We start from the raw sequence: 18,503 nt of genomic DNA on the forward strand, positions 1-18,503 counted from the left end.
GTGAAGTTTGGATTTTGTTGTATTCAAACTATTGCATTATTAACTCCCAGAAGGCACAGAAAGAAGCACAGTTTCCCCCTGGGCCTTGCTGGAAGATCTGAAGTAGATTTGCACTTGGGCTTTCGCAGGTATCAATGCTGTATTTCAACTCTTTAGGTAAGCCTTGAGCATGAAGAGCAAAAACTGGAACTGAAGCGGCAGCTCACAGAATTGCAGCTCACCCTCCAGGAGCGGGAGTCGCAGATCTCCGGCTTGCAGGCGACCCGGGCAGCCCTGGAAAGCCAGCTGCGGGAGGCGAAAACTGAGCTGGAGGAGACCACAGCCGAGGCAGAAGAGGAAATCCAAGCTCTAACGGTAAGCTGAAGGATTCTGGGCCGAGAGTGAGGTTCCACTCCCTAAAAATGTGCTCTTTCAGTGTCCGTTTGAAATGGCCGTATTCAGAAGTGTGCCATGGGTTGCTGCATCTGATTCATAGATGGCTTAGCTTGATAATATTCTGCTGTGAGTTGTCCAAAACGTGCCCTTGAGGGATCAACATTTATGATATTATTTCTTTGGAAATGGAAATAGGTATGACCAAACTGGGATAGGGACATCCTTTTGAGAGCTAGAAGGTAGCACTGTTACTTGAAATGGATCATGTTTAAGAAACCTGGAAGCCGATTCATGTACCAAAGAACCTTCAAGACACATTTTCACCTGGAGAAAGGAACTTCCTGGCTGTCACTAATCTGATGTCCACTTGGGTTCCATGAAGGTACCCAGCAACAGTGATTTTAGAGCCCTCCTTTGGGGACCAACCTCCTTCCTTTGCAATGCATTTTGAGATGCAACGCCATGTCTGTTGACATGTTGGTACATAATCTGGCCAAAAAGGCTTCTAAAGCTAAACTTTTAAAGAGAGGGAAAAGCAGAAATGTTTCATTGGTGAACCGTCCTTTTTGAAAGAGGCTTCCTGGTGAGACAAAGTACACTCTTCTAAAAGATACAGCCAAAACCAGTTCTGTCTGATCTGGAACAGAGGTTAAGCAGATCGAGCCTTTTCAATATAGAGTTCTCAGTGTCTTAGAAAGGGTGAGCCGCTTTACCTCTGAACATTCAGGAACATTCTTGCCTGTATCTTGAGCTGTTCTTTGATTTCAGAATCTCAGCTGGTCATGGCTTCCAACTGCGACCTGTTCTTCCCAGACTTTCCAACAGATTCTGGAACACCATATGCCCTAGTTCCTTTTTTGACCACTTCTCAATGGTTACACAACTGAAATCACTTACCTTGCACATTGAAATACTATTTTGAGAGGCAGAGCTTTGAGGATCAGATCTGTCAACCTATTCACTCAAAGGCCAGTTCTCTGTAGCTTTTCCAGTATAGTATTGTCCAGTACAGGGCCTAGGTTGCCACTCCAAATTTCACATTGAGGAAGTATGCTTTTATTATTGAGGAAATTTGCTTGCATTGTGTCCATGTGTAATTGTTATATTTGACTGTGGAAGTGGTGGGTTCCAGGTAAGTCACTTCAGATTGTGATTCTTGCAAAGGTAGCTTCTTGTTTTACAGATGTATGGGAATAAAGCCATACTGTTATGCTACCATGCTTATCAGCTTTAAGAAATTAACCAGAAAAATGTTGCCTTAGACATGTTCTCTAACAATGATCTTGGTTTTCTCACTCTCTGTTGGCGTGGTGACTTGAAGATTTTTGGTCTTTTGCTGTCCAAACTGATCCTCAATATATACAATGGGGACTGATTTATATTTTTTAAATGTCCTTGCAAAAGCAAAGTTGGATCTTCACTTTGGGATTTCACAAAGTTTGTGGGTGGTGGAGATTATTAACCTCTGCTTTGGCTGCCAGCTGTCCCTCACCGATATGGCTGTCTTTGGTGGCGTTTGCATCCAGCTGCATTGGAAAGTGGGTGTTGTGTCTCATTGGAAGCTAATGAAAGGAAGAGTGTGCTTGCCTTTCATTAGGGGCCCCCTTCCTGCCTTTGCGCCTATTCCTTTGGGCTTGCGGGGTTCAGCAGAGAACATCTGCATGCATTGCTTAGAGTCTTGGCATCCTGGGGGAAGAAAAGTGGTCATTCCCTTTTGCCTTTTGAAGACGCACACAAGCTGGGCACTTCCCATTAGAAAACACAACCCCTGTGCAGGGGTTTTGTCCTGCTCTGTCCTATGGATGGCCAACCTGAGGCATGGGTGCTATGAGTGACACAAGAGCAAGGGGTTTGGGGCACTTTCGCACTTGAGATCCTTCAGCATAGGATGGTTTTCACAGGGGCAACTCAGCTGCTGCTGCTTCTAATGTAATTGTCAAAAAGATTAGGCGGAGCACATTGTCTTCTCCGGTATTTACAAAGGCCCTGGAGAGTCACTGCCAGTCAGAATAGACAATTAGAGCGAATCAATAGGACAAATTGTCTGACCTGACATAAAGCAGCTTCCTCTGAAACCCAAGCTGCTCCCAGCTCAGGAGACATGGGATCAAACTGCCCCAAGACAAAGGAGTGGGAGGAGCGAGGGGGCTAGGGATGACTAGACTAGTTTGGTGCTTCTGTTGCGCTTCTGCCACACTTGCCAAAAAGGTTGGCCACTCCTTCTCTATGAGTCTGGACCAATTCTCTCTTGCTCATAGCTCTAGCTTTCCTTCAGATACACGAGCAATTTGTAACATCTGGCTTCTGTGCTGATAGGATAAGGGGGCATGCTTCATGGGCTCATTTTCTTTCGCGCTGACATGGATTCGTCTCTGACTCTTGGACTCCTGTGAACACGCTGCTGTACATTCTGTCACTCTCTAGATTTGATATGGAATATTGGGAGGAGCGGCTTCTTCTTTGGAACTCTTTCCTTTGATTGGTGGAAGACAAAGTTCATTTTCTAGCCAATCCCCTTTGACTCTGGCATTGGGCACCTCATGGCCGCAAAATAGATGGTTGAATCCAAGCAAAGTCTCCAACAAGCAATGAATGACCCACAAGTCCCTCTGCCACAGTCTGAGCCTGGTGGGAGAGGGCCTTATTGGCTAGAAGATGAGCTTTGTCTTGTTCACCTGCAGCTCATAAACCTCAATGATGCATGTCATACTGCAGCTTCCTCTAAGTGAGATGCTTTGTGCCTTTGAAACATGCTGGATTTCCTTTACCCTGTAATGACATTGTGAGTTGGCTTTGTTGCTTTTTGAAAAAGGTCAGGCTGGACGGTAGGTTTGTGGTGGAAGGGTTTGAGAAAGCTTGCATAACCATCCTTTGTAGGTTTTTCTATTTTTGTGCGTAGAAGAGTATATACATGCAGAGCTACCTGTTTTGAAAGAAGTTCTAGTTCAGATGTGAAAATAAACATGTAAGGCAAACAAAAGACAAGAGTACCACTTGGATATGAAATGACAGCTACCTTAACAAGGATATATATATATATATATATATATATATATATATATATATATATTTCCAAGAAATAGTGCATACCACTCTGTAGTGAAGTCCATGGATGCCTGAAGATGCCCTAAATCAATGCAACATCTGGGTTGTTGTTGTTTTGTCTTGGCAGTACTCCTAGTCTGCAGCATCTGCCTCCTAAACCTGGCTTGCTGGTAGATTGCTCTGCAGTTCATTAAGAAACAGCTGTTGGATTCTAAATCTAATGTATGAAAAAATTGATGATCAACTTCTTACCTCCTTTAGGCACATAGAGATGAAATCCAGCGTAAATTTGAAGCCCTTCGTAATAGCTGCACAGTGAGTATCAAATACAGATCATTGAATTCTTTTGAAACCAAGGGCAAGGAAGGAAACAATCCCATTCTGCTCCTTGGAGACAAAGGTTCATGACACAGACCTTTGCCTTCAAGGAGTTAGCAAGACCTAAGACTGATTGGATTGTCTTGATAGGTCTCAGGTAAATCTCAGCTTAGAGGTTTTAACCTGATGTGAAAATTGACAGGGTTTGAGCTTTCTTTGGAAGAAGTCAAATCAACAAATCTCATGGCAGTGCAGCTAATAAGAATGGTGTCGCAACTGCAACAAATGGCATGTGCACATACAAAAACAGATAAAAAATCCATGCAAAGTGTAGAATTGAAAGGAAATGGATGGCATCCAGCTACATTTAAAACATTTCTGATATGAAGTCTGGTTGTCAAAGTGGCTGTAGGTGGTGTTCTTGTACCACTTTTTATCTTGATTGTAGAAAAAGGGACAGATAGGGTCTTGTTTGAAGTATGGCAGGAGTGTGCATTTGCTCCAAATGTACAGTATTATCAGTTATGGACACCCAGCTGTCACCTCCAGGTTTCCTTGGGCGTGAAATCCTGAGAGGGCTGGGTTCTTGTTGGGACCCCTTTCCATGGACTGGTAGCGAGCAAGTTACAGGGTATCTCTGAAGAATGTTGAGGGAAGCACCCCAAAGAATCCATTTAGTGTCTAACCCCCCTTCTTATGCCACCATCACTGGAGTGAGCCTCCTGAATTCCTTTTAAAATAGTTGAAGGCTTCACCTTGGACACTCACACAAACACTTAGTGGCGTGGGTGGAAGACGCCTGATGTTGGACAAGTGCTTTCCATTTGGATGTTTTTGTTATTGACTATCTTGATGATGAAAAGCATTCAAGTACAGAAAGGGGACTAGGGCTTTTCAAAGGCCCTCTTTTATTTCCAGAAGTGGCGGAAATGCTTTTCTTCCTTTTCCACCTTTTCTGTTTAAGGTTTCCCAGTGATGGGCACCTGTGCAAGATTGAAAGATTTCTTCTGAGACATGATTTTGTATGGCAGAAAGAGCATTGGGCTCTAAAAAATCGTTACCAACCTGCATGCAGATTTAATTTCAACAGTGCCCACCTTTTTAATGGAAGCAATTTGTGGCATTCCATGAAGGGGAACAACAACTTTCACCAGTTTTTAAAATCTGAATACAGGGCCAAGTTTGTAATTGTGATATGTCTCTAAATTTTTGTCTACCAAAAATCTGCCAACATAGTATGGGTGTATATTTCAGTCTCTTTTTAGAGAGAGAAAGCAGAATAGAAATAATAATATTAATAATAATAATAAGGATTTAAAGATCGAACTGCAAAGACTCTGGGACAAGCCAGTAAAGGTGATCCCAGTGGTGATCAGCACAATGGGTGCAGTGCCTAAAGACCTTGGCCAGCACTTGAAAACAATCGGCGCTGACAAAATTACCATCTGTCAGCTGCAAAAGGCCACCCTACTCAAATCTGCCTGAATTATTTGCCGATACATCACATTGTCCTAGACACTTGGGAAGTATCCAGCGTGTGATCCAATACAACAGCCAGCACAGTGATCTTGTTTGCTGTGTACTAATCTTGTTGTGTATCAAATAATAACAACAACAACACTTAAAAAGCTTAGTTTTTGGTAAATATGATTTGTTATGGCTTGTTAGAAATCAGACTTTGCTTTTCTCAAGTCAGACCTTGCTTTTGATGTACACACTTCTACTGTAGGATACACTGAATTATCTATCTGATTTACTGCAGCTCATAGTGTGTTTGCCTGGGAAGTTTAAGCACAAAGCGCACCCTACCTGTTGTATTACTGTTCCAGTAGCTTTGGCGTGTTGATAAAGGAGACTCTGTTTCCAGGGCCCTTACTGGTATTTCTTGTTTGAGGAGATAACACCTTGTAGTTGCATTCTCAGCACAAACATTACGATTAAAGACCAAGAGTGTTTGGGCTGGCTAAGGTTCTTGCAACCATATTGTATTGTGTGTATGTGATAAACAGTGTATTACGACTCCTAAACCCTGCTGGTGCCCCATCCTCAAACAATACACCTGTTGTGTTGTGCTGGTTCTCCAGAAATGGAATGATCCATCCTTGCAACAAAGAAATGATGAATTTTATTCAAGGTCCCAAGTCCCCTTCTCTTGGTCTGCTTCTGCATAAGTCAGTGTCAGCTGAAAGCTTCCGTCTCCACATTGTGATGAATCTACTTCAAGTTTTGGAAAGCTTTCAAGGAGCTATCCAATGTGCCGAACCTATTTTATTAGAGAGTAATTCCTTGAAAGCTTGGTTAAACCCAGACTAGATGCACTGCTCTGCTAACACAGACGCTACCAGCAATCACTGCTCAATGTCTTGTGGTTTATTTTGTAGGAGGTTGAATATTCAAGGCCAAGCAGTACTTTTCTGTTTCCATTCTTCAGGTTAATGAGTTTGAAAAGTATTATGACTTAAAGCTTTCACATCTTTCTCCTTGAGGCAGGGCCTATAAATAAGCCCACCTCCTGAGCAGTGAATTGTGGATTACTCAAGTTTTGTTCTTCAGATTCTTTGACTCATGGTTCAAATGTTTTGAGTTATGGTTTTTGACTTAGAGCTGAAGCCTCACTTAACTAGAGAGTGTACTGATGTACAGTGTCCCCTCGCTACTTTGCTTTTCGCAGACTCGCTATTTCGTGGGTTTTTTGCCTCCCAGTTTATGAATGGCAGCCAATCAAGAGAGATTGCAAAGCAAAGCAGAGATAGCTAGCAAAAAAAGGTGCTCGGTGCCTTTAAATCTCTCCTCACTTCCGCATCACCCTCGGAACTCGATATACATATATAGCGTCCCTACTTCACTGATTTTCATTTTTTGCAGGTGGCCCTGGAACATAACACCCGCAATAAGTGAGGGAACACTGTACATTACAACTTCTAGGAAAAACAAGTCACATTCTGTTAGTTGATGATAAGGGTTTGTAGGGATTTCTTTCCATACATTGGCAAAAAGTCATAGCATAGTATTAATTCTATGAAAAATATTTCCGTCAAACCTCATATAATAAGATCTCTGGGTGGCTTAGATTGAATGAAGGTAATTTTTGTTTCCCACAGGGGTTAAAACCCTGTGATTTGTCCGTTCCTAAGTGTATTGTCCTTGCATGTATTGAATTGTGAACAGAACAATGTCACACTTTTATTGTAGAGTAGTTTGAATTCTTTCCTCTATGAACATAAACTGTAATGGTTAAGCAACCTGTTTGTGTTGGTCTTTGTTTTCCATGTGTAATTGTGAGGCCCTCTGGAGAGATGGGGCGGGATATAAATAAAGTTTATTATTATTTATTACTTATAATGGCAAGACAACACCCCCCGCCCAAAAAGTTATATAAGTTACTGAGCTCTTTATTTTGCAGCAACCCATAGAGATCAGGTTCTCACTATTGAGAACTCATCCCAATCCCAAACTGCTTTATGAATTGATTTGCCATGCAGAGGATGTGTGCCTCTGTGTTCCCTTGGTTGTGCAGAGCAAGGTTTGTGTCTGTATGGTTCTTGGAGTGTTGCATTACATCAAATATTACTCAATTCATTTTCTCAGTTGAATCTTGGAAAGAAGCAGGATCACATTAAGGTTGTTTACTACGAGTGTTTTCTGAACTATTATCATGATAAGATGTTCTAGAAATATGTTCTCTTTTGTTTCTTGGGCTTTTTGTGTAACTGACATATATGTTGCTAGTTTTTAAACTGTGAGCTACCTTCAGGCAAGTGGTCTCAGGTTAATGTATAGATAAAAGCCAAGACTGATATCAAAAGGGAGCAGGAAAGGAAGCACCATAGCTAATAAAAAGAGTTCAGGGGCCAAAGGACAGAATGGATTAATAAGTTTGTATGAACAATTTAATATTTAAGTCAGAATGAACTGTGGTTATATCTGAGGGAGTTGGAATTACTTTTTATGAACTGGGTATTATTCTCTCTTTAGTAGCGGTGTTGTATAACGCTTGTCCTTGATTCCTCCTTGAAATCTCCTTAAAATTTCAAGGAGAAATTTTACCATCAGCTGGACATCGTCCTATCGGAGATACCTAAGGAGGACAAAATCATCCTCCTGGGGGATTTCAATACAAGAGTCGGGCAAGACTTCAACCTGTGGCCAGGAACCAAAGGAAAAGACGGGGTTGGAAACAGCAATTCGAATGGCATCCTGCTTCTCACCAAATGTACGGAACACAACCTTGTCATCACCAACACGCTCTTCCGCCAGAAAACAAGCTCAGGACATCATGGAAGCACCCCCGGTCAAAGCATTGGCACCTCTTAGACTACGTAATCACATGTGCCAGAGACCGCCGTGACGTGCTCCTAACAAGAGCCATGTCAGGTGCTGACAACTGCTAGACAGACCACAGGCTAATCCGATTCACAATGGCTATCAAGATTGCCCCCAAGTGCAGACTTCAAGGAAGAAAGACAAAGTGCAAAATGAACACCCGAGCCCTTCAGGAGCCCTCCAAATGAGCCCTTCTCCAAACAGCATTCAAAGATCATCTACTCACAGAACACCCCCAAAATGTTGAGGAACATTGGAATAAACTGAAGACCTCCATCATCACAGCCTGCAAAGAAGCTATTGGATATCAAACCAAGAAACATCAAGATTGGTTTGACGAAAATAACAACAAGATCCAACAGCTAATTGACAAGAAAAGGAAAGCCTTCCAAACATGGCAGAGAGACATCAACTGTGCTGCTAAGAAAAAGATCTACACCAGTGCAAAAGCTGAGGTCCAAAGAAGGACAAGAGAACTCAAGAACATCTGGTGGACAAAGAAGGCTGAAGAAATCCAACACCTGGCAGATACTTGTGATGCTCAGGGGTTTTTCAAAGCCACAAAGGTCATCTACGGACCAAGAAACCATGGCATACAGCCTCTACGCTCATCAGATGGAACCAAACTTCTGAAGGACAAAAAATCAATTGCACTACGTTGGAAAGAACACTACCAAAGCCTCTTGAATCGCAGCTCCAATGTGGCCAAAGGGGTTCTCTCACAAATCCCGCAACAACAAACCAGAGATGAGCTTGCAGCCCTGCCTAGTTTGGAAGAAGTCAGCAATGCTATCAGCCAACAAAAAATAACAAAGCCAGTGGACTTGATGGGATCCCTGCTGAAATCTTTAAAGAGGAGGGACCTGAGCTGACACAACAACTCCACCAGCTCATAGAAAAAGTGTGGGTGACCGAGAAAATCCCAGCAGATTTCAAGGATGCCACCATCATCGCCCTCTTCAAAAAAGGGGAAAGAACAGACTGCAGAAACTATCGAGGTATCTCCCTTCTAACCTCCGCTGGGAAAATCCTCGCAAGAATCCTTGCAAACCGCCTTCTGCCCCTCTCAGAAGACACCCTCCCAGAATCCCAGAACGGCTCCCATCCCTCCAGAGAAACAGTGGACAGGATCTTCACTGCACGACAGTTCCAAGAAAAATGCAGGGAACAAAACCAACCTCTGTACATGGCATTCATTGACCTTGCAAAGGCATTCGACACAGTGAATTGCAGCGCTCTCTGGACCATCCTCCAAAAAATCGGGTACCCTATCAAATTTGTGAACATCCTGCAGCTCCTCCATGATGACATGATGGCAACAGTCCTGGATAGCAGTGGCTCCCAAAGTGACCCATTTAAGATGGAATCAGGTGTCAAACAGGGATGTGTTACTGTCCCAACCTTATTTCCATCTTCATTGCTATGATACTTCATCTTGTTGATGGGAAGCTTCCCACCTGAGTGGAAATCATCTATCGGACAGATGGCAAGCTATTTAACCTCAGCAGACTGAAAGCCAAAACCAAGGTTAGAACAACATCTATTATAGAACTCCAGTATGCTGATGACAATGTCGTCTGTGCGCATTCAGAAGAAGGCCTACAAGCCACTCTAAACACCTTCACAGAAGCATATGAGTAGTTCGGCCTGTCACTGAACATCGAGAAAACCAAAGTGCTCTTCCAGCAGTCACCAGGCAATCCCTCCCCAATGCCGAAAATACAGCTTAATGGTGTAACATTAGAAAATGTTGACCATTTCCTCTACCTTGGCAGTCACCTCTCCACAAAAGTCAACATTGACACTGAAATTCAACACCTGAGCTCTGCGAGTGCAGCCTTTTTCCAAATGAAGCAGAGAGTGTTTGAGGACCGGAATACCAAGGTGCTTGTTTAAAAAGCTATTGTCCTCCCAACCCTGCTATATGCTTGCAAGACGTGGACAGTCTACAGATGTCACATGCAACTCCTGGAACGATTCCATCAGTGCTGCCTCCAAAAAATCCTGCAAATCTCTTGGGAAGACAAGCGGACAAATGTCAGCGTGCTGGAAGAAGCAAAGACCTCTAGCATTGAAGCGATGGTGCTCCGCCATCAACCCCGCTGGACTGGCCACGTTGTCCGGATGCCCAACCACCATCTCCCAAAGCAGTTGCTCTACTCCGAACTCAAGAACAGAAAACAGAATGTAGGTGGACAGGAAAAGAGATTTAAAGATGAGCTCAAAGCCAACCTTAAAAACTCTGGCATAGACACTGAGAACTGGGAAGTCCTGGCCCTTGAGTGCTCCAGCTGGAGGTCAGCTGTGACCAGCAGTGCTGCAGAATTTGAAGAGGCACGAATGGAGGGCAAAAGTGAGAAACGTGCCAAGAGGAAGGCGCGTCAAGCCAACCCCGACCAGGACTGCCTTCCACCTGGGAACCAATGCCCTCACTGCTGGAGAAGATGCAGATTAAGAATTGGGCTCCACAGTCACTTATGGACCCACTGACAGAACCTTGGAGGACCATCATCCTCAGACTATGAGGGATTGCCTAAGTAAATAAGTGTATAACGCTGTCTGGTCTTTCTTCATTAGGTAGTCCTGAAAGTTCAGTTCAGACCTTCCTCGCACACCTTTTTCTCATCTTCAAAGGATAAAGATGATGTTAAAACCCACACATTTCTTCCTCCATCTGATACAACCTAGGACTCGCTGTCCTTGGTTTGCTGTGGGACCTTGCTGTTCTCTTTGCCACTTCTCTGGTTTGCCACAACCTGGGCTTCCCTCCATGCATCTGCTCAGTCGGCATTGTGATGGCCTCATTGTGGAGAGCTTCCCACTGTGAATTTTAAGAGACATGGAAAATTGCATTTAATTGCCATGCAGGCTCTGTCCCTTTGTGAGTTCGGAGATAGGTTTTGTTTGCCAAAGCTCAGCCTTGCTGGATCAGGACCAACTTTCTTCTGGTCCAACAATGGTCTCCAGGCGTGGCCAGACAAATTGCTTGGAGAAGCTCCTAAACAGGTCAGAATTAGGATAATGTGTTGCTTTTTCTGAATCCCTTTGAGAGGCAGAGCAAACTCACAACACTCGGGAAGGACCAGTTTCAGGTACTGTTCCGTGAAACCAGCAGTAACTGGTATTTCAGAAGTGCAAAAGAAAAAGTCTTATTTTCTCTGGTGGACGCAGACACCTTTGACACCTTTCCTCTAGAAGAGAGCAAGAAGATGGTGGTCTTGACAGGTATTTGAATGGAAGGATTTAGGATGTGAAGAGGGCTCAAAGCCTGTCCTTGGTGGAAATAACCTTCTGCAGGAATCCAGTTCAAACCAACCCAACATCACGAAATTACCATTCAGTCAAAATCTACTGGGCCCATCTCACCTACTACTTTCAAGCACCAGTGTGATTCTCCCTCTTCCTTCACTTTTTTACCTCCCTCCATTTTCTACCATTTTTTTCTTAAATCCATTTATTGGGAGGTGATTTTCCTTTTGTGTCTTTTATGAAGCATAAGAACAATCTTCAGCTCCTCTGAATTAGACCAGTTTGTTTCTGCACAAATATATATTTGCAGCAGGAGCCATACTCTTTCAGAACCCACCATCTGAGTGGTAGCAAGGGTCACACTTTAATTTTTCTGTTTACTATGGAAGCCGATTCTCACCCACCCTTTTTTCTGGTCTCATTGTTTTACCTGCTGCTTGCTTTCTTTAACCGGCACAAAGAAAACACTGCTGATGCTTCTTATTATGTTTATCACCATCAGTACAAGACCATTGTATTAGGACATGTATGAAATGGTAGTCATGCAGTTGAAGCGGGTGTTGCTTTGGTATCTGGTGAAAATTATACACCTAGATGTTAAAAATAAGCTCTTTTTCCTGTTGTAGTCGTGTTTGCCCTCAATTTCTATCCAAATGTCCAGCAAGGATAGCATTGCATTGGGACACTTAAGTCTTAGCATAGCTAAAATACTGCTTTAAATAATGGGCGTGGTTTATTTTCATAAAGCCATTGTTACATAGGTCTTTTTTTTTCTTAATGCTTACATTGATGCACTCCTTGCGTTCTTCTTATCTCTGCTGATGACACACTTAGGTCTTTCCTAAATCAGAATGTTGTGTGGCAACTTACTGGTTTTCCTTGTGTTTCTTTACTGTCTGAAGCATTCTGGGTGACATCAAGATAATGATCCTCTCTTTAAAGTACTCTCAGATTGATATCTTGAAAGTTAGTTGTCCTTTTCCTCAGATACGGTGAAATATGCCTTGGAGAGAGAAATCATTTGCTTCTGCCGTTTATCAGGGCTTGACAGATCGAGGAAGAGGACCATCAACTGCTGGCTTCAGTCCCTTGCTCTTGCCAGAAAGGTGTCCCTTTTAAACCTGTGTCATAAAGTGTCACATTGCAGTGTGTTCCATACCTCAATGTTACATTTAAACCCTTCTGAAGATGGCAGGTCTTCATGCTAGACACTGCATTAAATGTATGAGTTAGGCTTGTGCCAGCCTAAGAGATGTTTTACAAGAACCCCTGTGTTAGGTAGGGGAGTGGGGCTGCCTTTTCAGAAGACCTAGCTAGTCTCCACTGATCCTAGGTTCTCTGATTTATTGTTCTTTTTATTTAGGTGATTACTGACTTGGAGGAGCAATTGAACCAGCTGACCGAGGACAATGCCGAGCTGAACAACCAGAACTTCTTCCTCTCTAAACAGTTAGACGAGGCATCTGGAGCCAGTGAAGAGGTGGTTCAACTGCGGAGTGAGGTTGACCATCTCCGTCGTGAGATCACCGAGCGGGAAATGCAGCTCACCAGTCAGAAACAAGTGAGTCTTCAGACCTTATTTCTTTAATAGACAAGAATACACACTTCTTTGGGCTGCTGCCCACTTTATAAACTGTCAGGTGACCTTTCTTTTCTTCTGGAACAACCATAACACAATTCACGTTACATATATATACATACTAGCTGTCCCCTGCCAGGCGTTGCTGTGGCCCAGTCTGGTGATCTGGAAAATAAAGTAATGAGAAAGTGTTGGTTTCTAATATATGTAATTTATTTATGCTTGTGGTAAACAGAATTTCTTGTTGTTTCTTTGTCAGTGTTGATGTGGAGAGTGTCTGGTTTGCCTACTCTGGAATATGCAACATATCATAGTCCTTTCAAATCTATGATACTATATCTGTGTGTGTGTGTGAATCATATCTATCTATCTATCTATCTATCTATCTATCTATATCTATGGCTGGATGGCCCTTTGTCAGAAGGTTCTGATTACATTTTCTTGCCCTGGTGAAGAGGGTTGGACTGGATGACCTTAAGTATTTTCTGTTGGTCATGGGGGTTCTGTGTGGGAAGTTTGGCCCGATTCTCTTGTTGGTGGGCTTCAGAACGCTCTTTGATTGTAGGTGAACCATAAATCCCAGTAACTATAACTCCCAAATGCCAAGGTCTATTTCCCCCAAATGCCATCTGTGTTCATATTTGGGCATATGGAATATTCGTGCCAAGTTTGGTCCAGATCCATCATTGTTTGAGTCCATGGTAGTCTCTGGATGTAGGTGAACTACAACTCCCAAATTCAAGGTCAATGCTCACCAAACCCTTCCAGTATTTTCTGTTGGTCATGGGAGTTCTGTGTGCCAAGTTTGGTTCAATTCCATCGTAAGTAGAGTTCAGAAAGCTTTTATATTGTAGGTGAACTATAAATCCCAGCAACTACAACTCCCAAATGACAAAATCATAATGTTTTGAGTGATGGTCACTCCATGTGTTGTGAGACGTTTTGTTGCCAAATTTGGTGTGATTTCGTTCATTGGTTCTTTTGTTTTTAATGTACTCGTTATGCACAGAGCATTTATATATATATAGGTAATGATAAATGTTTGTTTATTTTTGTTGTATCAATGAAAAACAAAAAGAAGAAAAACATACATAAAAAGAAAAGAAAATATTAACAGGGTGTTATACAGCCACCTAATGCAAATCATATACAAACTATTAATGACTGTACAATTATCAGTTATCAAACCCCTACCCCTCTTACCCCACACCCATGAACCCATCATCCAAGAACTCCAATACCACTCAATGTGGATCTCATATCTAGCAAGCTTCTACTCTTATTTCTTATCTTAATAAATTCCCTTTGTGGCTGCTGTCAACTCTACCTTTGTCTTCCTTTCCAGATAGCCAAATGCCAGCCTCCATTTATTATAAATTCTTCATTATTTCATCTTCTAATACCATTATTTAGCTTGGCCATTTGGATACTCTGTAGTATTTTATCTCCAATTTTTCAGTTAAGTCTATTTCCCCTGTCCAAGATTTTGCAACAGTATCATAGATTTTTTTTATATGTATGTATGTATGTATAAGACCAGTTCCTCGAGGCATTTGCCCAAATATGAGCTTCACTAGGAATATGCCATACTTTAATATAAACTGAAAGGTGGCTTGCTGAGGGAGATCTATTGACCGCAAACCTAATGAGACAATGGTATCACATTAGCAGAATTTGCTTGGGCAATGCAAAGAATGCAGCCTTGCAACAGTTTCTTAGCACACAAGGAAGAAGTAACAATGCGTCCCATTATCTTAAGTGGACAATCTTGAAATTATTAAAATGGAGATGGGACCTATATGTTTTCTTGAGTGGTTTCTTAATGGATTCAGGACTTGGACTATCCTGGTCCTGCAGAGCCGGGCACCTTCATCACCATCTTGGCTTATTGTCTTCTGTTTGTCTTCTGCCTCTGTAATAGGTTTATATGTAGGAGAGAACTTCCCTTCACTCAACTATTATTCTGGTTATGGCCATATTTGCTAAGCAAACAGAAACAAACACGGTGCTTCCAGCAAAAGTTACAGGACTTCCATAATTTATCTGGTCACTGGAGCTGATGAGAGTTGGTGTCCAGTAATATGAGCAGGACTGTAAGCTCCCCACCCCTGACATATGTCAATTTTTGAATTGTGTGCAAAAGTAATTTCTCTTGCTCCCTGAATCTACACCATTTTCATTGCTGCAGTGAAGAGAAGGAGGAAAATTTCTTTATGTATTCCACCCATCCAATTTAGAATTGTACACATTGCTACCCAATTCTCCCCCTCCACCCCCAACCCTTGTGTGTCTGTGGCCCATCTATGACAAACAAAACAAAACCTAAGCAATTTCTCCCTTCAAAGTAAGGAAGGTCTCCCAACCCCTTGATTACTTTAATTGCTCCTTTTCAGCATGTTGTTTTTTCAGTAAGAAGCCCGTGACACAAAAATGATTGCATCTCAAGCTTTTAAAAACACACATTTAAGTTAGCTTTGTTTAAAAATAATTGAAGCCTTTGTTATTGGGAAACGCTTGTTTGAACATCTTCCAGTGGCATTTTCCCGACCTGTTTTACACCCTTTTCAAAGCTGCTGTCAAGCTTGTTTATTTTTTTAAAACACCACAAATAATCAGGTATGCGTACCATGTCTGTCCCTCTTCTCTTACATGCAATAGCTGTTTTTAGATGGCGAGAGTAGTCTGACAGAAAAACATCTTCCCTAAGATACAAAAATTTGGACTTCCAACGATGACTTGAGAAGCCACTGGGAATTTTAATTGGTGACCTAATGGCTGGCTGGAGGCCCCTCAAAGGGGATGCCCTTCTCTGAGAAGGCCTTTCTTCCTGAGGGAAACAAGCATGCCATGCCTCCTCTCTCTCTACCCCCCCCCCCCCAGCGGCCCCCTCACAACTGTACTCTTGGTTCACTCCTGATACAATAAATAAATAAATGTATTTACTACATTTGTACCCTGCTCTTCTCACCCGAAGGGGACTCAGAGTGACCTACAGTAGGCAACAATTCAATGGTGCACAAAAATACATACAAATGAAGTTAACATATACATTAAAACCAACAAGTTAAAAACATCTAAACTCAACATTAAAACCAATTATTAAAACCACATATTCCAAAATCATAATCCGAAGCCGTTCCAGTCGACATTGCACTATTCCATATTCACTTATTGCACTGCTCCCATTTACTGACCAAAAGCTTGGTCCAAAAGCCATGCTTTTAGTTTTTTCCTGAAGATCAGGAGGGAGGGGGCCAATCCAATTTCACTGGGGAGGGAATTCCATAGCTGAGAGGCCACCACTGAGAAGGTCCTGTCTGTCATTGCCACCAGCCACGCTTTACGAGAGGGGTGGGATCAAAGGCAGGGCCTCCCCAGAAGATCTTAACCTTCGAGGTGGTTCATAGAGGGAGACCCGTTTGGACAGGTAAGCTGGACCAGAACTGTTTAGGGCTTTAAAGGTTAAAGCCAGAACTTTGAATTGTGCTCTATAGCGGACTGGCAGCCAGTGGAGCTGATGCAACAGGGGGTTGTATGCTCCAGTGAGAAAACCTGGCTGCCACCTGTTGGACCACTTGGAGTGCGTTGCAGTAGTCTATTTAGGATTTAGACCTGACCTTGCCATATGACATTATTGGAGATGCATTGTCCAGCTACAGTCGGTCTCTCAGGTGAGACCATGCCACAGATGGACTCTATGGTCTGTCCGAATACATGACTCAAGTGGATTTTGGCCACATGCCCCAAGGAAGCCCCTCACCTATTTTAAAAGTCACTAACGGAAGGAGATACCTTTCTCTACACAAGTGAAACAAAGTTCCTTCCCCCCATGCTTTTTTGAGCATCTTCTTGGCATGTAAGAGCTGGCATAATTGGATATAAGGTGGGTAAATCCTGATTCCATTTTGAATCTCTGTGGTTGGTTTTCTTCTGTATTTTTTTATCTCTCAGGCGAACTTCAATACTAAAACAGATAACTCCATGCCTGCTGCTATGAGCTCCTTGAACAAGGAGTGGAAAATAAATATCACCAAAAGCCGCCTCAAAACACATTTGCTTACCCTGAGAAATACCACGATAAGGCTAGGCTATAATCTCTCTCCAGAATACATTGGAGAAGACATAGCTGGGGAAAGGCCCTGAAGCCACTTGGGCTTGTAGGGACAAAATTGGGCCATTCAAAAGATTAAACACAAACTTTCTCTTTAGACAGGTAAACTAGCTACTTGTCTTTTTAGGATGGAGTTTCAAGGCAGTTAGAACAACTGCTTCTTCTGGGGAGGACCCAGGCAGCCAGTGTCATTTTGCTGGATTGATAATAACAACAACGTTATTCGTATACTCTGCCACCATCTCCCCGAAGGGACTCGGAGCGGCTTACAAATGGGACTTAGATGCCAAGAGTCAAGAATTGAGCAAATGCCTCATTAACATCCAGCTCTATTTTTGCAGAAGTCTCAACTGAGCTAGAACAATTTTTTTGAGAGCCAGTCACAGAATTTCATTCATTGTTCCTTTTGAAGTGTGCTATCCTTGCTTCCATGTCACCCCCTCTTTGCTGAACAGAAAGAACTCTAGAGGCCCAAATAGGCATGATCCATACCTTTTCCTTTGTTTTAGCTGCCTTTGGGCCCCTAAGCAGAGTGAGTACCACCAGCAACTGTCTGTCGGTTTTCTTGTATTTACTTGGAGAGGCCCAGGCTGTGTTTTTTCTCCCTCTTGAGTTAGGGAGGCTAAGCATTTTAGGAGACCCATCATAAAGAACTTGAAGGAAATTCCTTGATATAGAATAGGACCATGTTTTTGAAGTGCAGATAGGAAAAATGATCAAAGTGTTTGTTTTTAGACAATGGAGGCCTTAAAGACAACCTGCACAATGCTGGAAGAGCAAGTGATGGATCTGGAGGCACTCAATGATGAACTCCTTGAAAAGGAACGCCAGTGGGAGGCCTGGAGAAACGTTCTGGGGGATGAGAAGAGCCAGTTTGAATGCCGGGTTCGAGAGCTACAGAGAATGCTGGATACCGAGAAACAAAGCAGGTATGAACTCTGCTCCTGCATGTATGTTGCCTAAGGACTTAAGTTTTGGCTGGTATAGAAACAAAATAAAGAAACAGTGTAGATACGTTGGGAGAAGATGCTCAGCCTCAGTGAACAGAATGACTGGCTAATGTCAGGGAAAGGGAGTGCTGTTTCAGTTAATGTCTTCTTTTTCTCATCTTCCTCTTTGCTTGACAATCCGAAGTGCCAGGTTCTGTCACTATTGTTTGGGGCAGATTTCTTCCTGAGGTCTCAAATTGGCATTTGAATGTGCTACTTGAGCTGAGTCTGTTCCTGGATGCCAAAAAGTGGCAGAAAGGGTCTCGTTTGCCTTCTAAAAATGGCTATTTTTTTACTTGAAATCATCTCCTAGGTGATATTGTCCAATAAGGTGATCAGTGTTTCTCCTTCCAGAAGTCGATGCAGATTGATCTAGATAATCCATTCTATCCAGAAGCCACAGAAGATTCTTTGCAGGCAATTTTTGGAGATAAAAAAGTATCTTGTAACTTAAATTAATGTTCCAAGGCAGAGTGCCAATCACAGGGAAAGAACATAAGAAAGCGTACTTGAT

The 18,503-nt window shown here is 42.6% G+C and overlaps 1 protein-coding gene across 9 annotated transcripts in view; it reads left to right on the forward strand.

Moving 5' to 3' along the window:
* The window catches only part of CIT (citron rho-interacting serine/threonine kinase), a 125,166-nt gene that overhangs the window by 84,704 nt on the left and 21,959 nt on the right, over window positions 1–18,503 (forward strand). For 8 of the 9 annotated variants that reach the window (XM_060785393.2, XM_060785395.2, XM_060785400.2 and 5 more), the window contains exons 23-26: window positions 157–354; window positions 3,682–3,735; window positions 12,674–12,871; window positions 17,736–17,929. In XM_060785393.2, the coding sequence (XP_060641376.2) occupies window positions 157–354; window positions 3,682–3,735; window positions 12,674–12,871; window positions 17,736–17,929 (644 nt within the window). The remainder of the gene's footprint in view (window positions 1–156; window positions 355–3,681; window positions 3,736–12,673; window positions 12,872–17,735; window positions 17,930–18,503) is intronic. The other variant, XM_060785398.2, reaches the window with a different exon arrangement.

The sequence above is a fragment of the Anolis sagrei genome, chromosome X, assembly GCF_037176765.1.
Source record: "Anolis sagrei isolate rAnoSag1 chromosome X, rAnoSag1.mat, whole genome shotgun sequence".
Taxonomy (NCBI): domain Eukaryota; kingdom Metazoa; phylum Chordata; class Lepidosauria; order Squamata; family Dactyloidae; genus Anolis; species Anolis sagrei.